Source organism: Coturnix japonica, chromosome 2, assembly GCF_054131305.1.
Source record: "Coturnix japonica strain WE chromosome 2, WE-NBRP24, whole genome shotgun sequence".
Lineage (NCBI taxonomy): Eukaryota > Metazoa > Chordata > Aves > Galliformes > Phasianidae > Coturnix > Coturnix japonica.
This window is the reverse complement of record NC_140664.1, coordinates 36,638,335-36,660,623: the sequence shown is the minus strand read 5'-3', so window position 1 is coordinate 36,660,623 and position 22,289 is coordinate 36,638,335. Positions and strand designations below refer to the sequence as shown.

The window sequence follows — 22,289 nt, the reverse complement described above, 5'->3', positions numbered from 1 at the left end:
AACTGAAGCAAACCAAAAAGAATTTATACATCTACGTTACTGTTGACACCAGATCTGGAAGGGGGAAGTGCACAGCTGGAAAGTGTCAGAATGCAAGCTGTAGAAGCATCCAGTGCTGTTTCCACACCAGTATTACTTGTGTTACTGGGACCTGAGCACATAGAAAGCTTTACATGTTGCTTTCTTTTTGAGAGATGTCATGGCAATGAATTGCAGATATATGAAAGCTGCATAGCCCTGCTTATATTTCTGCTGTGTTTTGTTCGTACATATATATCAGTGTCCTGTCTCTTTCTCTTCCAGGTTCAGGTCCTTCGCAATGCAGGGGAAGAAGTGACCTTAACTGTGTCCTTTCTGAAAAGAGCACCTGCTTTTCTCAAACTGCCACTGAATGAAGACTGTGCGTGTAAGCCTTTATTAGTTGAGCTTTTTATTACTTGACCAAAATAAACCTTAAGTCAGTGCTTGTGAATACTTGCAGCTTCTGAACCTAGTGTGCACTGGGGGTGGTTAACAGGAGCTTTCTCAGTCAACATTGTGGCTTCTCATGTTGCCAGATATCACAGTAGCAGACTCCTATTATAGATTACAGTCGTTGCTTGAAAAACAGATCACCTTGTATTTGGCTGGTGTGAATCAGCAAAGTTGAATCAGGGGAATTACATTAGGTAACAGTAGCTTGCATTTTGATGCAGAGTATTTAAAAACATTTTTCCGTGGAGCACCACATAATGGTTTAGTCTAGGAGTTTTGTCTTCTAGATGTGAAAAGGAGACCATGTGAGTATTAGCAGGACAAGGGGAAATGGTTTTAAGTTGAAAGAGGGAAGCTGAATGTCAGGGGGAAGTTCTTTACTAGAAGAGTGGTGAGGTCCTGGAAGAGGCTGCCCAGGAAGGTTGTGGATGCCTTATCTCTGGAGGTGTTCAAGGCCAGGTTGGATGGGGCCCTGGACAACCTGATCTATTAAACGTGGAAGTTTGGTGGCCCTGCCAGGCAGGGGGGTTGAAGCTTCATGATCCTTGAGGTCCCTTCCAATGCAGGTCATTCTGTGATTCTGTATATTTTGAGGGCTTAAATTTCTCATTTAAAATTCAGCATTTTTCACATAGTTCTCTACGTACCTAAAAATAGATTTATCTATAATGTTTAATATTTTAAGTCCAACTGAGTTTTAGTAAGCCAGCCCCCAACTGAAGCAAATGGAGACAGCTCTCTTCCTTAAATTGTATGTAAATTGTATGAAATTGTGAGTGTGGGTGCATAAATACACAGTTGTAGCATACCCAAGCATATGTATAGTCATCCAGTGCCACTTGGCACCGCTACTTTCTGCTTCTTTCTCCTAAAAGGAGCAACAAAAGTGTTTGATTTTAATATTTCTAGGACTTTTACATCAGTAGCAATTAAGTAAACTAATTTTTGATATATCTTATATAAAATCAGTTGTGGAAGTACCATCTTTATCCTGTATTGAACTCTAAGTGAGGCAAGAAAACAAAAACAACACCAGAAATTTTCTTCAATATTCTTAAATGAAAATGAATCCTAGCAAATCATTGCTGCTTTTATGAAGGGATGTGGTACCATAGAAAACACTGAGTATTGCTCACTAGCATGCACTTGAATAGATCCTATCATATATGTTTTATGAGATATAGCTCTGTATCCTTCTAAGTTGCTGGAAGAGCAGTTAAACCTATGAACTTCAAAGAGAATGGCAAGAGCATTGTCTGTTTCCTTTAAGAAAGAACCAATTAGGGGAGCATGCACTTTCATTTTATTATCAGGTTTGCAAAAAACATTTGTAATTATTTCTTACTGAGCAGATTACTAACTTTTTTGCACATCACCAAGGGAAAGTTGAACCTTGAGTTTTAAATATGACAGAATCAACTGGAAAGGGAAACATGCAATCACACAAAAACACAGAAACTTTTTTTATATAGTGTTATAGGTTAATGATGCATATTTGGTATATCCATGTTGGTGTCAGGTGCCCCCAGTGACCAGAGCAGTGGCACTTCCTCTCCCCTGTGTGACAGTGGTTTGCATCTCAACTACCATCCCAACAACACGGTAAGAGGTTGTATTTCTTTCATGAAATTACATAAGAAAAAGAAAAAATCAAAGTGAAAGTATTTAATAAAAGACAGCGTCGTGGGAGGAATTCTAGTTAGCATTGGAGATAGTTCCATAGGGGGCTAAAAATTCTTAGATATTACAGCTAAGAATAAAACTATGAGAAATTGTAGCAGCTGAAATTATGCTTTGATAAATGTGATTACTATTTTTATCTGGACAATGGGAATTTTGAGAAGGTTTTGTCTTCTCCATTTATTTGCAGAGCACAGAGAATAAAATTATTAAAGCGACAATATAGCTATTTAAAGAAGAGACAGGAAACCTTTTCAGAGCACTGTTCCATATATTTTATTTAATTTATTATTTAGAACTTTTGACAAAGGCTTATTCTGGTGGAGGTTTTTGCCTATTTTTAAGGTGTGAACATTTTCATCCTATTAACTAAGACTAACAATTGTATTGAAGAACAATGGCATTATGCGGAAAAGTGCCTTTAGCATGAAGTGCTACAAATCTTTGTTCAAATTTGTCATAAAAGATTCCTTTGAAATGCAACACTGTGCTTTTAATGTATTTCTTAGTCATGAAAAGCAGCATTTATGATATTTTGTACAGTTCTAAAGAAATATATATATCTATATATAATGTGTATTTGGCTTTGGATAGATATAGATAACACAGAATAAATAAATCTGTATATCAGATAATTATTACAGCTATATAAAAATGAACAGAAGGGTAAGCATTATTCAGTAGACTTCCTGTCTCTAATTTCTGGCTTCCTTTATTCTTCTATCTTATTTCACTAATAAAAAGTTTTGTCACGGTTTGAATGAAAATCCACCTGCGTCCGTGACAGGGGGCCGTGGGCCCCCCAGGGGCCCTAGGCCGAAAGGAAAAAAAGTTAATTAGGAAAAGAAAACAGCGGCAAGGATCTAAGGAGGCACACTTATTTACTAAATACTATATCGAAATACAGGATAACACAATATAATACAATATAATTGAAAATTGAGCTAACGAATCAAGCAAAATAGGAGAGAGGCCTACTGTGAATCTAGGTGAAATGGTGAAGGCTCCCCCACACTCCCCTGAACGCCAGAACTCGAAAGATGTCAGTCTAGCCTGCGACCGAGTTAATATAGTGTCCAGATCCCATGACCTATCGTGTTGTTCTCTGGGAGATGTATTCTTCTTCTGTAAGTTGCAGATTCAGTAAAATTATTCATGCTTTATATGATGTTATGATGTGGAATACTGATAGCAAAATTACAAAATTATTAAACCATGACAAGTTTCAAATGGGAGCCCAGAAACTTAGAATAGCACAGATTTAGGCCTAATTAGGGTGTAGGAAACCTTTTCGGTTTATACATGTTTATAGGATATGGAGTTAATTAAAAAGAGATAAAAGTAGTAACATTGAGTCTTGCTGTAGGTCAAAAAAACAATAAATATATATCTTTTAATAGTGGAACGGCATCAGAAACAAACATCTCAGCTGTCTACATGCTTAAATGAAAAGGTAATTGGAGAAGATTCTGAAGTTATTTTGGTAGCCACTTCAAGTCTAGCTTTGCTTTTAGGGGTGAAAGCCATGCTTCCATTCAGGAATCCTATTGCTGCTGCAGGTGTCAAAAGTTATCTAAGTTTCCTACTGTTTCTGTTTGAACTGGTAATAATTTAATGAAAACAAGTTTGTTTGTTTGTTGTTTGTTTGTTCACTCTTCTTGCATGGGATGTCTCCTTATAATGTCATAAAGACAGACATGATTTAGTTGAATTTTCATAATAATAATATCTTGTGTAAATAGGTAAAAATCATTTATTGAGTTATTAGTTTTCATCATTTAGTAGTTCACGTGAATTATTATAAAATATGACATAATATAAAATACCAGTGAAGTGAAATCAGAATAGATGTATATGTAACTGAGTATGGAGCTATAGAAAACACCTGAATTACTATTGAGTAACATAGTAATCACCCTTACTCAGGGTACAGATATAAAGCCTGTAACTGATAAAATATAGGAAATATTTTTATTTATGACTAATTATTCCCAAAAATGATGCAATCTGTTTTGTCTAGGTTTCTAGAATATTGTTACTCATAGTTTCTCTAAACATGCTGATGTTGTGCTTTATCTGTAACAAAAAGATCAGAATCTGTCCATTGCTAACTAGAATTGTTGCCATATGATCTGAGGGAAGTGGTTGACTCTGCTAAAACTAAGGTCTTTGAAACAGCTTTCTTTCCAGTCTGCTGAGTATTTGTAATGAAGCCCAAAACTGAGAAGGACCTTCTAAATGTTTTTCAGGATACATTATCATGTTCCTCATGGCCAGCATCCCCAGGACTTAGATGGGAAAAAAGGTGGTGTGATCTCCGATTAATTCCACTTCTTCATTCACGATTTTCCCAGTACCTTCCAGGATCAGATTTGTGCAGGTATATATGTTTAGGAAGCTGAAACTGTTGACTTCTGTTTTAGAGAAGCAATCCTCAGTGATCTGCAATATTAATGCAGCTCTGAGAGATATGGGACAGGAGACATGGGATGTGAGAAGCTCACAGTCAGGGTTAAATTTATTGCATCACCTGATGACCTGACTAGTCTTCAAGCATTAGTTGCTCAAATTATTTCTGTTCCTACATTCAAAAACACATGAAGTTACTTAATTAATACATAAAATATTAATTAGTATTTCTGTTATAACTGATTTGCAAAAGAACATTTAGAGTATCATTTCTTTGTTGTTAAGGAAAGGGGTCTTGCAGGCATGTGTTACTACTTCCCTCTGGGTGTGGGTTTATGATCCCAATGGAAAATGAAGATCATAAGTCAATTATGGATTTCCTTGGGGTCAGTTTTTTTGTTTCTCATCACAACCTTCTTATCATTAATTCTTACCAAATGTTTGAAAGTTATATAAAAGCCTTCCATAGTCTCAATTAATTCAAAGGGCTTTTGTTTCTTACCACATAGGTTTGCAGCCTTGTTTCCTATTTACAGAACTGATATAAAAGCAGTTTAGTCAATAGTCACTAGATGATTGTTAAGCTAAAATCAGCTTATGGTCTCTGAATAGTGATAGCAAGATCATTCTTACTTGTCTACGTGATTCTTGATCTCTTGACAATTACTAGCTTGTGATGCAAAATCTACGCTGGCTCACTGTCTGAGCAGAAATAGAGCAGGATATAGATGCCAGAGATGTAAGATTTCTTGTATGTGATTCTCTAAAAATCTTCATCTCAGTGTTTGACAGTAGTAGAAATACATATAATTAACTACATGTATCATAAAGAACCCAGAAGTCAAATCTGAGATCTGTACTGCTGTACTCTCCACATAAGATACTAACTTGGCTAGAACTACTCATGGGGAAAATTGAGATATATTCAACTATTCATAGATATAAGACTTTCACATTCAGTCTTTTGTAGCAATAAAATACAAGCTTAATATCCTCATTATAGAACTTTTACATTACGGATAATCATTATGTGTAGGCAGCAATATTCCTGAGATTTCAGTTTCAAAAGAAGTAAATTTACAGATGTATTTGTAAAACACTGAAAACCTGAAGTCACACTCACACCTTCAGTGATTACTACTTATCTCCTTGTATTTTGCTGTGTTATCTAACATGGGGAAAATTACTTAAAAGTTTTAAAAAAATAAAGATAAAAGATTGATAGAGAGAAGCAGAGTTGTTAAAACACTGTTTTTACATTTATGTATGTTACCTGAAGATGCCTTAAATAAGCCTTCTCCAAAAACTTTGAAGTACTGTAAAGATAAGAAATTTGTTTTTTTAAAAAAATACATCTTTTAGATTGTGTCTTTAGGGGTTTAAAGACATCTGTCTTTAAACACCACCTCTGTGAAAAGACAAGTGATTAGTTAGATGATAGATTTAGATAAACCATTGGTGTCTTCATGATTATGTTGGGATACATAAACTTTATCTTTCACTCAGAACCTATTCTCATGATGGCATTACTCAAGGAAAAGGCATGGCTCTAATTCATTTTTATGCTTGTCTTAAATGAAAGAAAAGCCTGTACTTGACACTGACATGGAAGGACCTTTATAGCTGACATAGATACCAGCTCTGTATTCTGTAAAACTAGATGATAGTTTTGTGAAGTAAAAAACCGATAATTTGGCAGAAACAAGATCAATCTGGAGATATCAGAATCTGTCATTATTGACAATGTGATACTGAAGATAACCCTCATTTTGCCTCAGCCTTCTAAAAAATCTGAACAATGTGCTGATTTTAAACCATGAATGGATTAATTTGTAGAAGAATGCTAGCAGTGGAACTTTATGTTCTCTGTATGCTTAGTAATATCATATTCTGTGAAAATAATTGATAATGATTTTATGGGTTCTGAAGCTAGAGATCTGTCAACCTTCCCAAGGGCCAAAAAGACCTTTTACAGAAGTTAGATCTGCTATAGCTTTATAGTTTGAAAGTTTCTTCTACCTCTGTAGTTGTTAAGCACTCATTTGTAGAAAGTCAAACTATAATGCATCATTGAATATTGTAAGTTCCAAGAATTTTGCTGGGGTAGGGACACCCAAGTGGCCATTGCTTTTGTCAAGGGATGTCTCCTGGCATTCTAGTGTCATTTGCTAATGCAATTGAAAAAAATCATTAATACTACCTCATTAAATTTGAATTCACCAGCTATTCCATCAGCAGGTAAGAAGAGGCTCATTTACAATTAAAATTCTATCACTAAAAGCAGCTACCATGCTAACAAACAACCTTAATGTGTTTTAAAAATGAATTGGGAGAATGAAACAATTTTTTTTTTTTTTTTTTTGAGAAAAAGGTACAGTGTGTTGAACAAGATTCCATGGAGCTAGTCAATAGGATTTTCTTATAGCTTCATGGAAACCTAATATAAGAATAGTTGACCTTTATATATGACATTTAATACGCTGCTGATTGTTTTAATATGTCAGGTATTTATGAAACAGGAAAACCAGTAATTTGTCAGTGTTCACTGGCTGACCTTCACTGCAGTTGAAAGAAAAGCATTTCTACAAGTATTGTTAAGATGGTATGCTAGAACAGATGAAATTTTCTTCTGACCTGATCTGTTATGACATCTCTATAGGCAAAATGCATTCCAAGTAATTGCTGTGGATGGGGTTTGCAGTGGAATAATTCAGTGTCTCTCTACTGAAGACTGTATTGACTGGCTACAAGCAATAGCAAGTAACATTTCCAACCTCACAAAGCACAATGTAAGTATGGATCCAAGCAAGCCAGAAGGTTTCCCAATCATATTTTATTATAACTGTCATAAAAGCCTAATGGGTTCAAGCACAGAATTATCTGCATATAAACAATGCTCGAGGCTGTCTGAGAGAAGTCAACTCAAGTTTATCATCAAATCAGACTTTGTGAGAAATCACTGAATGGGAAAATATTCTCCCCTACAGTCATCTAGTTCACTTCATCGTTATCAGCATTGCATATTTAGCAATACCAGCTACCATGAGAAACAAAGACTAGAAACAAGAAAAAGCCAGGTGTGATGGGTAAGAATATACAAAAGCAAAAGGAAATCCTGCATTATCTTGATGGTTTGAAAAGGTATATCTGTGTTGAAACTGTAATAATTGGATCTGAATTAGATATTAGGTCTATTTAGGTATCATTTAATGCACAATTAAGCGGACAATACAAATCTTCACTATCAAGAATGATTAAATGCATTTATGCTTCATGCACTGTAGTTCTATGGTCTGATCTTGTGAGATAGATAACTTTTTATTGAAACAAGGAATAAATGTTATGCATAGGTTTTGCTAAACTATTCCTAAATTCAGTTGAAAGCTCTTAATTTTTTTAAATTTACCTAGGATGCATCTTGCATTTGATAAATAAAATGTAGTTTTCAGCTTAGAATTCTATATGATTCCTTTTCTGTTCTGTCTACAAAAATACAGAACACATGGGTAACTCCATTATTTTGAAATAATTTAGAACAAAGAAGCCCCTTAGGACTTAATTTATATTCTTTCAGATTTCCTTAAATCTGTTGTAGCCTCCCAAATCTAACTAGATTTGCTTTTGTTTCAAATACAGGGAACATATTGAAGGAAGTTGTATTTCTTGCAGATTTTTATTCAAGATGCAAAACTATGTTCCATCTGGCAGCAATATGTAAAAGTCATTGTATTATAAAAACGTGACAGACATGAATTCATCCACCATCTGCGAGCTTCCATGCAGTGTAAACCATTTTTTATGGCTATTTATTCCTCCTTACACTGCTATTGCTGTATAGAACTTCTTATCTACTAGGTATCCTGACAAATGAGTGTGCTGGTTAATTTTTATCTTGCCATCATTAGTTTAGACTATTGATTATTCTTGCAATCTAAAGCGGAATATTTGTTTACTTACAACAGTAGGTAGGAGCCTCTAAAATTTATCTGATAATACTTTATGTATCTCTTATGAGACTGTAACCATGGTTGCTTATTGTAACTTGGATCTTGATAATGCACTTTTGTTACATAAAATACTTTCAGTGTTTTAAAAAGGAGTGCAGTATATCATTCTACACTAGTTTCTATAAAGAAACACAAACAACATAGTTGATGTTTTATGTGAAGAAAAGCTGATTATATAGCTATTATGAAAATGTCTATATTTACCTTATCTCAAAAACATCCTGTAAAGAAATTGTGATTTAGTTTGGGCTTATGATTATTGTAAATGATATTTTACAACTGTCCCAATTGTTTATTGCCCATTTGATTTTATGGAAACCAATAAGACTCTCTTTTTCATGATATACTTTTCTTAAAAATGTCAGTTGCCGGTAAAAATTAGTTGTTTGACAGCATATATGATAAGTGAATCTAAGCAGTACTAGACAGTCAGAGGATAAAAGAAAAAAGCAAACTGTTATTCAGAACAATGGTTAATTGTGAGTAGGCATGTGAGTAGTTGGCACGCAGTATCAAAGAAACAATGTGAGTACAGGACTTTATTTAATTTTCAGGAAAACTAAAATACATCGACTATTTATTTTTTTTTATCATTTAATGTTTTATTTTTAACTAGGAGCTATGTAAAATGAATTTTTCACTTAAGTACTATATAGTTCATTTAAATGTAAACTTACATGCTTTTTCTAACATATGAAACAGAAGGAAGATTATAACTAGTAAGATTATAAAAACTATATTTATGAAAGCATGTCCTTTACCAGCATGTCAGGTTTGGACTCAGTAAGTTTGGGTGGGATTTATCTTGCCTAATGTTAAATATCTCAAAGCAGAATGTCTGAATAGTTATCCCTCTGCTTTACTTCTGACATCTGTTTTCTGATGAGATAAAACCCCACAGGACATGTCTTTCTTTCCTTAGACTGGTTATGGACCCTGTGGTGGTGAGTTCAAACTCAGATATCTAAGAAGATGTGTATATTCTGTCACAGGTCTCTTAATGGAGTGAAAGAGAGCTTCTCTGAAGCAAAGGTTCTAGCAGAGAAACGCCTGGATATTTTGACAGAAAACATTCTAGTTTCAACCACTATTCTGAACTATTTTACTTTCTTGCACAAACTGTCTGAAAACAAAGGGTCTGATGGTTCAAACCCCACTGATGAGTGTGGTAAAAAGCCAGCTTACTCTCCCAGCTGTGAAATAAAAATCCCAGGCTTCAAAATCTCCTGATTTTGTCTCCTGGTTAAGTTACATTTTTTATTGGATTAAGTCAGAAATTCTTCCATTTCAATGTAAAATGTTCACATCTGGCACAACAGCAGTGTAGTTCAGTTAAAGAATCAGCTGTGTAGCCAGAGACCCAACAGGATAACAAAAAGGCACTGAGTGGAAGCAAAACCAGAATGTGTTGATTATCATCATCTTTGAAAGACAGTTTTGCTAATTGAGTCTAAATAATGGAGTCTGGAACATTTTGTCTATGGGCCAACACACATTACCTGCAGTAATTTGAAGACTGTCCATCACTGGGCAGTGTGAGATTAAACTTGTATTACCATACAGCAAGATAGTTGCAGTTTTAATGCACAGATTTAGCAATTTATATTATGAGTATTCAAGCAGAGATTACATTAAAAATATCGGTATGTTGACTGATGTAGTTGACTTCATTAATTCTCTCTTTTGTCGAAAGACAGACTTCAAGCATGCAGTATTTTTCCTTCTATTTGTTAAATTAGGAGTAGTGTCCTTCAGTGATTCTGAAACAGTGAGAGTGATACTGACAACTAGCATTTCTTCAGTTCCCCAGGAACAAAGGAACAATTACATATGAGGTGAAATGCATCCTGTTAAGATTAAAAAACACAAATTGACTTGTATAAGGGTATGCAACTCACAGAATAGTATAGAAATGCACTGCTTAAAGTGACATCCTATCACATTATGATTGATGATGTGATGAATCCATAAAACTTATTCATTTCTGAAGTTGAGTTCCTCTCCAGTGTGAGCCATCTAAGCTTCCTGTCTGCTAAAAATTCATTCATTTAGAACTAGCCACAAAAAATACAGGGGTTATGTTAAGCTCAGAGTTTTGTTGAAGCAGTCATCAAACTAAAGTTTGTGTGCTGAAACCTGAATAGATTAAACTGAACCCACACTTGGGAACTCTAATTCCCTTGTGTGTTCATGACGTATTTGTTGCCAGTCTGGATGACAGGCCAAAGAAGATTAGTCAAGGAAAAACTGCTGCTTCTACCTTTTTTATCTGTGCTTTTCTGTTCTGCCACACCAATTCAGCTGTGAACTGTTAGCCATTCAATAAGCTACTTTTAGTCTGTGTTAATTTCTTTGATAAATAACACTAATTTCTCTTCTTTAACACAGTATCGAGTGGGTCACATAACTTTTAAAGAAACTTTGGTCTTAGAACAGTCTAAGAAAAGACTCTAAAATCGCATGCTATATAACAATCCATTCATGCCAATATATCCCTAATTTATGTGGTACAGTTTTCAGGGGTATCAGAGACAGTATCTGTAATGAATTCTGCAGGGATAAGGTTTTAACTAAGTTATTTTTCAACCCCGATTCAATTCAATTCAAAATTACTTGAGTACCCCAATATATTTTCCAAGTGCTGGGAGGAAAAGAAAAAAAAAAAAAAAAAAAAAAAAAAAAAAAAAAAAAGATGTGGACAGAAGCTTTGGGTTTTGATAACAAAAGACATATATAAGTATATACATGTTTTCCAGTTATCATCTTGTAGGATACAGCTTAACAGATTCTTTCGGAATTTATCCTCTCTATATATGTCACTCTTGTCTATTACTTTCAAATTTTATATACTGAGTGCCATGATATTTCTTTACCATTTCCTTTGCCATCATTTCTGTGGAAGACACTGCACCTATTGCAGATTTATGTTTCTTACTTTGACTTTAACACTTGGCAGAGAAGAAACAACAAGAACTTCACCAGACAAAATGACAGGCAACTGAGTAAAGGTTGGCAAGCAGAAAGTGGTAAAAAGAGTTTTAAATTTATCTTGGAATGTCTATAAGATCTAGCAAGAATTATTACCCAATAACTTATAATCATTCCATCATTTTCTGTGGAAATCTTGCAAAATACCACATTGTCTTCTAGAAGTTTAAGGTCTTTTGAAAGGTTTTTTGATTCTGAAAAATCAAAAGGTATAAGAAATCTTCAGAAGAGTTTTAGTATATTTGCTTTTCCCTGAAATTGAACTAGTTACTCAAATAAATTGGATTTTATCTACTAAAATGTATAATTTGTTTCCTAAGCAATATTATGCATTCAGGTGTTTATGGCTTTCTGAAATTTTGTTTGTTTTGCATTCCCTTCCAGACTTGGTAAAAGAAATCACAGAGGTATTTACTCCAATACTGATACTTAGGTCTCCTTAGGAATGTTTAAAACTCTGAACTGGATGCTTTTGTAACGTAACAATGTCATATATATGCAGTTTTCATATGTAGGTCTCTTGAGGCACACTGATGTAAGTGAATAAATGTAGTCAAATCAAATTTACATAAATCAAGTGTTTCTTATTTTTCCTACCCTTTAGGAGTGAAGTGTTTCCAGTTTGATATCTAGAAAAACATAAGTTTCTATGTCACTTTTATGAAGTGTTACATATGGCCTTGTATTCACAACAAAAATTGTGGAATGGCTTGTCTTATTTGAGTAACTGTTTCTGCATATACCTTGTTTATGTGGTTTGCCCTTTTGGGTGTACCAATATAGCTGCAAAGAAAGACAGGTTTTTCCAAACTTTCTTGCTGTTGCTTCAGTATATTTCATTTATATATTTATAGCATAACTTGAATTTGAAGGGGTAATATGTAGAATACAATAAGTCAGGAGAAAGATCCAAGGAAAGAATGGAAGTTAAATGTGCTTTTATAAAGTGTAAGTGTTGACATTTTCCTGAATGCTCACCTTATCTGGGAAACCTGTAACACAGAACTTCTGCCTTCATGACTAAAGCCTTTGTTATGACACATTCTGATTATGGTGATATCACTCATCAATCAGATATGGAGTTTTTACGTGAAATTGTAAACTGTAATTAGTCATGATAGCTTTGAAATGAAATTGTCATTTTATACTAAATTTCTCCCAAGTATTCAAACCTTTTTAATCATACAATTCCAGTTTTACTGTACATATTATCACAAGTCTTGAAGCAGTCAATAAAAATGTTCTCTGTATAAATTGCCATCTATATATCTCTAATTTAAGAGTAGTAACATCCTTTAAAACAAAAATTAAAAGAACTAAAAAATCAAATGTTCTGTGAACTGAACTACAATTTATTTCATAAATGCACACCTTAAAGAAATCCACACATTGATGCAGAGATAATATTTTCTCAGTTTTATCTTCATAATGCTGTCATACAGCAGAGTCCACACATCTTCTCCAACTCATTCAGTTTTGTAGGGATTCAAACTAAAAATGATGTTTTTGCACTGGTACTTAGATAAAAGCAAAACATCAGAATATCTGATTTGCTCTTTATGTAGGTTTTATTTGAAGCTCTGAAACTAGCTCCCTCCCTTCTTTAGTGTCACTGTCATTGAAAGCTTATTTGGCACTCTATCAAAAAATCTGTGCTCTGGTTGCAAGACCGTTTAGAGAAATGTCTTGACATCCAACCCTGGTGAAGTATAGAAAGAAAGAAAGCTATGTGATTAAGAAAAACTGAAATTTTCTTCATTGGTCTAAAGGGACAAAGAAAGGATGACAAGAATAAATGAAATAGGACTAGTCTGACTAGAAATGCAGGTAAGCCACTTGGGTTTTTATAGAGAGGCAGCACGTGGAAAAAGAAAGTACTCATTAAAAGTTGCCCTTTCCTGCCAAAATGCCAAGCTGCCCTTTCCATATCAGCTGGAGACCTCCATCTATTTCAACTTATTTTTTGTTGTACCACATACTGTTCAATATTCCACAATTGGTTTATTGTGAGAGTGTGTTGAAAGAGGCTGCTGAATCACAAACTACTGTTGATAAAACTGCAACTGGGACCTGGGAAGCTAAACAATAGTAACTTTCCTCTTTGTATCTGTTTTCTTTGCAATCTAAAACACAAATACAATTATTTTAAAGTGGTTAGCTTGTTTTTACATCTGTTTCCTCTTATCGTTAGAATACATTTTTAAAAGATGGTTACATCAACAGCTTTACCTTTCTTCCACAACCAATTAAATTTAATAAATAAATACATAAATAAATAAATAAGGAAATTGAATGCATTCAAAGAAACATAATGCACCTCAGGGTATATGCATTATTAGTAGATTAGTGTGTTGAAAACATTTTCTCCATTTGGTTGTCTTGCTTCATAAAGTGCTGCAGATATCCAGTGTGCTCTGGTAGCACATTGCTTATATTTGCCTGAGGAAGAGAAAAACTCATATCAGGATGCAGGGGGGTGTGGTAAGAAACAGGAATTTTAGTCATTAAAGGTTCGAGATATTATAGGAAACAAGTCCAGCTGATGGGAAAATAAACAAAACTACAGATGACCTATAAGCAGAATGTCCTGCACTGGAAATAGGCCTTGTACTTGTTTTAACAAAATGAGTTACAAAAATCTGTTGCAAGATATGTATCTTCTAATAATAACCAATGCAGTAGTTATGGCAGGTATCTGTGAGCAAAGTCTGAAATTATAGGCATGCTAATAGCCTATGTGGGCAGTGATCCAATTGTAAGGTTTTGTTTTGTCCATTTGTTTATTTCAGAAAATGAGATAATTATTACTTTGAGGGAATGTCACTGAGGTCATGAAATCAGGCATGAAAAATTTAGGATGGAGCATCTTGGTTTCTTCTTATCACCTAATCACTCCGACTTACTGCACTGGAAAGCAGAATAATGTCTCAGAGAGTATCAATCCCATATATTTGATTAATATCCAGGTGACTGCTTTGCACTTCCGGAGGGTGGACTTTGAATTGTTCAAGAGACTAGAAGGGGCAGTCCCCTGGCATTCATTCTTAGCAAACAAAGGGGTCCAAGAGATCTGGTTGCTCTTCAAGAAGGAAGTCTTAAGGGCGCAGGAGCAGGTGGTCCTCCTGCCACAAAATGAGCCGGCAGGGAAGAAGACTGGCGTGGATGAATAGGGAGCTATTCTTGATGCTCTGGGAGAAAAAGAGAATCTACTGCCTGTGGAAGGAGGGACAGGCAACTGAGAATGAATACAGAGAAGTTGTTAGGATTTGTAGAATAATCAGAAAGGCAAAAGTCCAGCTTGAATTTAGCTTGGCCGCTGGGGTGAAAAGGAATAAGAAACTCTTTTATAAATACATTAACAGTAAGAGGAGGACAAAGGAGAATATCCACTCTTTGCTGGATGAGGCTGGGAATGTGACCACTGAGGATAAGGAAAAGGCAGAGGTTCTGAATGCCTTCTTTACACCAGCGTGACTCCCATTTACAAGAACAGTTGTAAGGAGGATCCGGGGAACTATAGGCCTGTTAGCCTGACCTCGGTTCCAGGGGAGGTTATGGAACAGATTGTCTTGAGGGAGATCATGCGTCATGTGCGGGATGGCCAGGGGATCAGGCCAAGCCAGCATGGGTTCATGAAGGGCAGGTCCTGTTTGACCAACCTGATCTCCTTTTATGATCTAGTGACTCATCTGCTGGATTAGGGAAAGGCTGTTGATGTGGTCTACCTAGACTTCAGCAAAGCCTTTGACACTGTCTCCCACAGTGTTCTCATGCAAAAGCTGGCAGTCCGTGGCTTGGATGGGTACACTCTTGGCTGGGTAAGGAGCTGGCTGGAGGGTCAGGCTCAGAGAGTGGTGGTGAATGGAGTTAAATCCAGCTGGCGACCAGTCACAAGTGGTGTTCCCCAGGGGTCGGTGCTTGGGGCCTGTCCTCTTCAATATCTTTATTGATAACCTGGATGAGGGCATTGAGTGCACCCTCAGTAAGTATACAGATGACACCAAATTGGCTGGGAGTGTGGATCTGCCTGGGGGTAGCAAGGCCATACAGAGGGATGTGGACAGGCTGGAGAGCTGGGCTGAAGCCAATGGGATGAGGTTCAACAAGACCAAATGCTGGGTCCTGCACTTTGGCCACAACAACCCCAGGCAGCGCTATAGGCTTGGGGAGGAGTGGCTGGAGGACTGTGTGGAGGAAACGGACCTGGGGGTACTGATTGATGCTCAGCTGAACATGAGCCGACAGTGTGCCCGGGTGGCCAAGAAGGCCAACGGCATCCTGGCTTGCATCAAAATCATTGTTACTAGCAGGAACAGGGAGGTAATTGTCCCCCTGTACTCGATGCTGGTGAGGCTGCACGTACTGTGTTCAGTTTTGGCCCCTCACTGCAAGAAAGACATTGAGGCCCTGGAATGTGTTCAGAGTAGGGCTACAAAGCTGTTGAGTGGTCTGGAGCACAGGTTTTATGAGGAGTGGCTGAGAGAGCTGGGATTGTTCAGCCTGGAGATGAGGAGGCTCAGGGGAGACCTTATTGCTCTCTATAACTTCCTGAAGGGAGGTTGTAGTTAGCTAGGGGTCGGCCTTTTCTCTCATGTAGACAGTGATAGGACCAGAGGGAATGTTTTCAAGCTGTGCCAGGGCAGATTCAGGCTGGACATTAGGAAATATTACTTCTCGGAAAGGGTAGTCAGGCACTGGAATGCACTGCCTAGGGAGGTGGTGGAGTCACCGACCATGGGTGTGTTCAAGAAACGTTTGGATGTGGTGTTGAGGGATATGATTTAGCTGGGAAGTATTGGTGATGGTTGGACTGGATGATCTTCTAGGTCTTTTCCAACCATGATAATTCTGTGATTCTGTGATTCTGACTATACATTTTTATATTTGATGCAGGCAATTGATTCTTTATTCCCCAGTTTTGCTTTTTTTTAATGAGAAAATTTTCACTTATGCCTGTGTAGTCTGTCAAGAGAGCGCTTCATGACAGAAATGTACATACGGGTTCTCCAGTCTTCAATAGGAAAACTAGTTCCTAGTCTTTAGTTACAGGGAATGAGGAAATCATAAAATACTTCTGGAGACGTGGTAACTGGGTAGTTAAGCAGTGCCTGCCCACCTCACCTGTCCCTCTTAATGGTTTACTTTCATTAAATAAAATATGAAATACATCTGAGGAAGAGCTTGGTGCACATTAAACCCTACATTTAGTTTTAGCTGTATTAACATAGAGACGATATGCAGTCAAAGCACATATACAATTTAACTCTTTAACAAGGTATATTGCAGTTTTTATCACAAGGCTACTTTTAAAATGCCAGAAAAGAAAATGTTTTTCAAACTACTAATAGATGAGCTACTACTCATCTACCATGATGCACTGAAACCACATAGAGGATCAGTAAAAAGTATTTTTATAACCCATTGTGGCCACAGTACAGTGGCCACTTAAGTAACATGATAGAACAATTATTTTGGGGTCAAACTGTTCATAGATAGGTTTAAGTATGTTCAACTAATCTATGTAGAGGTGATTTATTTGAACATTTTGTATGCTTTCAGCTTGTACAGAAAATTATTATTTATAAGTTGAATTATCATGCAAACTTATGACAGTTTTCTCCAGAGCAGAACTTCGTCCGTCTAGCAGAAAATATTGCTTTAATTTTGTTTACTTCCTGAGGTAATTTTACAAGGTAATAAAATTGATGAAATACTTCCGAGAATGTGTCAGCATGCTGCAGGACCTCACATAATTCAGGAGACTTAGAGGAGTTTTATCAGATCTTCTTTTCTGCTGTTGGAAAGCCTAGAAAGTAGTCTCCTTTTTTATTAACCAGATAAAAATATAGGAATTCCATCTAATTTGGGTAAATTAAATGGTCTCAGAAATGTTTTGTTTTTTTTTTCTTGTAAAGGCAAGATCCTCTCTCCCCAAACTGCCTACATAGTCAATGGATATGTGAAACAGTTCTCTTAACTTAGACACTTACTTTTATCTTCTATCCCATTTACTGTATAAAGGATGCAGACATCTCCAGACGATAATTCAATCTCCTTGAATTAAGGAGTTACTTCTTCCACTTCTAATAGGAAATGGCAAGAGGATACTTGTAACATAGTAGCCTACAGGTTGGAAGAATCACCCTCACATAAGACAGAAGCTCTCTGAGTTACTTGGCCTGCAGGGCTGATGCTGTCTCACCCCTGGCTAAAGGATCTCTAGATACAGTTCAGGGCTAAGGCTCCAGTCCCCTTTCCATACAATGTTCTCTTGGCTATCCACTGAGCCACGTTTAAAATTCATACCCATGCCATTGAGTAGGAAGCAAGGATTGTTTTTCTAGAACATGGTTCTCGATTAGGCTTTCTCTTAATTAGGAGTATTGCTCAAGTACAGCACAAGTGCTAATCTAAACCTTCAACCTGAGAATGAAATGTCCGTTGTCATGGTGTATACTCTGGTATTGCCTGTCATGATCAAAATGGACAGACACATGACTCTCTGTATTATAGTACTGCTTTTATTTTTGCAGATTTTTTTAGCCAAAATCATTTTGCAAGTATTGTTAACAGTGCAGTTCCTCAGTTGTTCTAGCCCAACTAAAAGGCAGGAAGAGAGAAGTGCAGACTTCTTCAGTCATGTTTCCGTCCATTGTGATTGCCGCTTGCCCTACCCCTGTACAGGTGCAGAGACTGGGGAAAATACAAGTTTTACTGGTAATTTTTAGATATATGTGCTTAATGTTTATTTGCTAGTATAGCAATTTGTAGCTGCTGTGTAGATTTTGAACTCCTAAGACCTACTTTAATGATTTAGTAATTTTACTCAGAGAGAAGGAAAATCTCCTTTTCTCATATGTGGTACATATTCATTTCACTAATGTTACACTTGTTCTCTTTATGAAAAAAAAAAAAAAAAAAAAGAAAGAAAAAAAAAGAAAGGAAGGAAGGAAGGAAGGAAGGAAGGAAGGAAGGAAGGAAGGAAGGAAGGAAGGAAGGAAGGAAGGAAGGAAGGAAGGAAGGAAGGAAGGAAGGAAGGAAGGAAGGAAGGAAGGAAGGAAGGAAGGAAGGAAGGAAGGAAGGAAGGAAGGAAGGAAGGAAGGAAGGAAGGAAGGAAGGAAGGAAGGAAGGAAGGAAGGAAGGAAGGAAGGAAGGAAGGAAGGAAGGAAGGAAGGAAGGAAAGAAGGAAGGAAGGAAAGAAGGAAGGAAGGAAGGAAAGAAGGAAGGAAGGAAAGAAGGAAGGAAGGAAGGGAGGGAGGGAGGAAGAAAAAAAAAGAGGTAACAGCTAGATGTGGGATTGGGAAGAGATTTAGAGAAAGAGGTATGACTGTGATCACACATTTATTAAGATATCACAACTTTGCACTGTGTAGCTCTAGAACTCAGCTGGTTTTATGTTGGACAAAGTCTGTTCTCCAGATAATATTCAATATATAAACACTTATACTAATTTTTATAAGCCGTCTGTAAGGGACCATGAAGATATGAGTTCCTCCTTACTCAGTTACTGATGAACAGGAGACATTTTTAGAGGAGAGATATCTGGATAGGTAGATAGACAGAGATAGATACGTGAGTTGTTAGGTCAGCCCTATCTGAAAACCAAGATGGCATAAATTCAGAAATACAGAAATGCTGGAACATGACAAGGGTAGTGCTGGTTGGCTCCTTGCCTAACTGGCTAGGCTGCCTTAGGCTTAAACATTTATGTCAAGTGAGTCTGTGGTAATATTGCAGTCCAGGAAAGGAAAGTCCCAGTTTGTGGAACAGATGATTAAAAAATCAAGGACTCAAAATGGCAAAATAATCCATATTCTCTTTAGTATGAAGAATTAATGAAAAGTTTAATCCTCCCAACTTATAGTAAGTTGATTTTATTGGAAAATGTCTGCTGACATTCAGACACCTGTTTTTACTCTTTCCAGGTGTTTTTTTTGTTTTGTTTTTTTTTGTTTTTTTGTTTTTTTACTGTGCTAATTTTATTAGTAATCTCTGCAAAATGTTGTAAAATGCCACAAAGATTTTTCTACTCATGAGTTTTCCTGAGATACTTCAGATGTCTATGGAGCTATTCTTGAAGTTTCTTATTATGAGGAAAAATGCAAATGCAGATAAAAAATAAATCTTTGAATTAATTAGCATTATAATTAATATTTTAATAAAGCTGAGTGATGCCTACATAGATGTTTGAGCTTTTAGCAGTGAGCATTGTCATTCAGTTCTACATACTTGTATACAGTCATTAAAAGGTGTGAATATAGTTTGCTTATTATTTGTTTTGTTCTTTGCCAGTCTGAAACTACTCATGAAAATATATTTTAATAGCATGTGCATTCTTTTTAAACATTTGTCTGATCTTGTAGCAATAGGGATATTTTAAGGGAATTTTAATTGTGCTATCATATATAGGGTGTGTCAGAGGAAAAAATATATCCTGAGTCTAGAACAATCCCCGTGGAGTTGTGAAACTAAACTTTCTCTTTCAGGTCCTCTTTATTGATATATAAATTATATATATTATATTATATATATATTATATATTTTGATGTATAATTGATAAATTGTAGTCTGCGTACATGTTTCCATTCTGTAATTCTATGATTCTTTGTTTCATATCAAAATTGTTTCATTTTGCATTAGATCAACATAAATGGATCATGATATCACTGTATAAACATATCTATAAATTTTGAAATACTATTTCAGAATTCCTAGAAGTTGTTTTTTAGAAGCTGTTTCAAACTGATTGTTTTTCAAGTTATGTGCCTAAAGAGACAGTATAACATTGATGTCATCTCCATCAGTTTCACTGAAAGCAATAAAATATTTGTGAAAAATACCTGCACCCTAATTAAAAAAGCTACTCTTGCTGCAGCAGGAGGGAGATTAGCACATCTATTTGCCAAACAGTAACCATAAATAGCATTTTCAACGCAAAATATAATGAGCAGAAGTCAGAAAATTATAATGTGCAATTTGCATAAAAAGAGAATAGTCCTTGGATTCGGTTAGCAACTAGAACTCCCTAAGGCTTGCAGATGGTCCTACCAGTAAATTGAGTTGCTATTCACTTAGCTGGTTAGGTTGTAGGTCAAACCCAGCTTTAAGCAATTGTAGCTGACATATCTTTATGCTTTTGACGCAAAACTCTTTTCTCATTACATTTGTAAATTCATAGAACAAATCACAGTTTGTGTGTGTTATTCTTAAAACTTTTTTCTATCCTAAAATGAATCTCACAGAAACTTCCCACTATCTCCTGGTTATAATACCATTCAGTCTTTATGCTGATATGACTTAAAAGGCAGACTGCTTCGTGGTCAAGTCATCAGCAAATATTAGAAAAGAATTGATGTTCAGCATTACTGATCTTTTTATCTCAAGTGGCAATGTCCTTTTCATCTGATTAGAACAATTGCAAATTCAAGGCGTGTTTTTAAGTCTTTATTCAAATAGATGAGAAACCAACCAACCAACCAAACAAACAAAAAAAAAACACAAAACAAAACAAAAAAAACCTTTGGGCTTGAAAGTGTTTTCTTCCCTAGTCACTAAGAGACAAGAAAAGTTAATAGTAAGAATGGAATTATTTTAAATATAGCCACTCTTCCATCGGTCTGTCTGCAGCGTAGCATTTCTTTCTATCAGTTGTCCCAGTTGCTCTTTTTACTGCTACCAATAGTGTATTAGCACTAATAAAGATATTTAAACATATTACATTTTTACATGTGAATATTTGTATTACCATAAATCAATAAATGGTCTTATTTTTGGTAAGTGAAACCCATACCTCACCAGTCCAATGGAAGAAAGTGCAAGAAGGAATGTCTTGGCTAAACGATGACACCTTCATTAACCTAACACAGGAAAGAAAGAGTAGAGAATTAACTTGTTACAATGAGTAGGCTCATGAATTAGAAGCATTAGATGAATTTTTGATCAGAATTTACTCAAAATGTAAATTGTACGTTCTGTACGTGAAACACATTGTAGGTGTAAATTGTTGTAATCAGACAACCGTGACCATCTGTAAGTGTGGCAGTCTAGAATAAAATTGGGAGGGGTTAGAGATCAAACAGGTAACAAATGATATGTTAATGAGAAGAGTTCTAAATAAATATATTCTTTATAATCCAAGTCAGAACAAAAATAAAAATATTTTAGGAATTAGAAAACTTCTGTCAACTGTGATCTATTTACATTAGGGTTGAAATTATATTCAGAACGAATAAAGAAATACCAAAATAGACACAATAGTTCCTGTATAGTTTAGAACATGAAATGAAGGCAGATTCAGAGATAAAGACTGTCTTTATATAGTGATGACTTCTTTTCATTAATATTTTTTTCAGTTGTGTATAGCTTGAGATTGCAATTTGTATTGTATTAATACTCACGTAATGACTCCTAAGTACATTTAGCAGTCATAATAAAAGCGTAATTCCATATTTTATATATGAATTGTTGCCTTCATTCAGCTTTGGGATTATTTTCTTCATTCTAGGTTTTATGATTATGCTCTCACAATCAGCTTATTCTTTATGAATAGGGATTAATTATATTATTAAGATATTTACTTTGTTCTAAACATTTCAAATAATGCACCATTGTGATATCTATTATTATTTTAAGTGTTATTATAATAACATGAAATTCCTGCAGCCATATCTCACACCATGCAACAAATAACAATGTAGCCACACCATTTTACTCACCATACATTATCCTTTT

General features: G+C 35.6%; 1 protein-coding gene across 7 annotated transcripts in view; it reads left to right on the top strand.

Moving 5' to 3' along the window:
* The window catches only part of SNTG1 (syntrophin gamma 1), a 310,650-nt gene that overhangs the window by 221,945 nt on the left and 66,416 nt on the right, over positions 1-22,289 (top strand). For 6 of the 7 annotated variants that reach the window (XR_014942541.1, XR_014942540.1, XM_015855564.3 and 3 more), the window contains 4 exons: positions 304-406; positions 1,994-2,076; positions 4,404-4,534; positions 7,223-7,352. Coding sequence is in view for 5 of the 7 variants with exons in the window: in XM_015855564.3 (XP_015711050.2) it covers positions 304-406; positions 1,994-2,076; positions 4,404-4,534; positions 7,223-7,352 (447 nt within the window). In the remaining 2 variants the exon portion in view is untranslated. Of the gene's footprint in view, positions 1-303; positions 407-1,993; positions 2,077-4,403; positions 4,535-7,222; positions 7,353-8,199; positions 10,227-22,289 lie in introns of those variants that run through there. The other variant, XM_085537393.1, reaches the window with a different exon arrangement.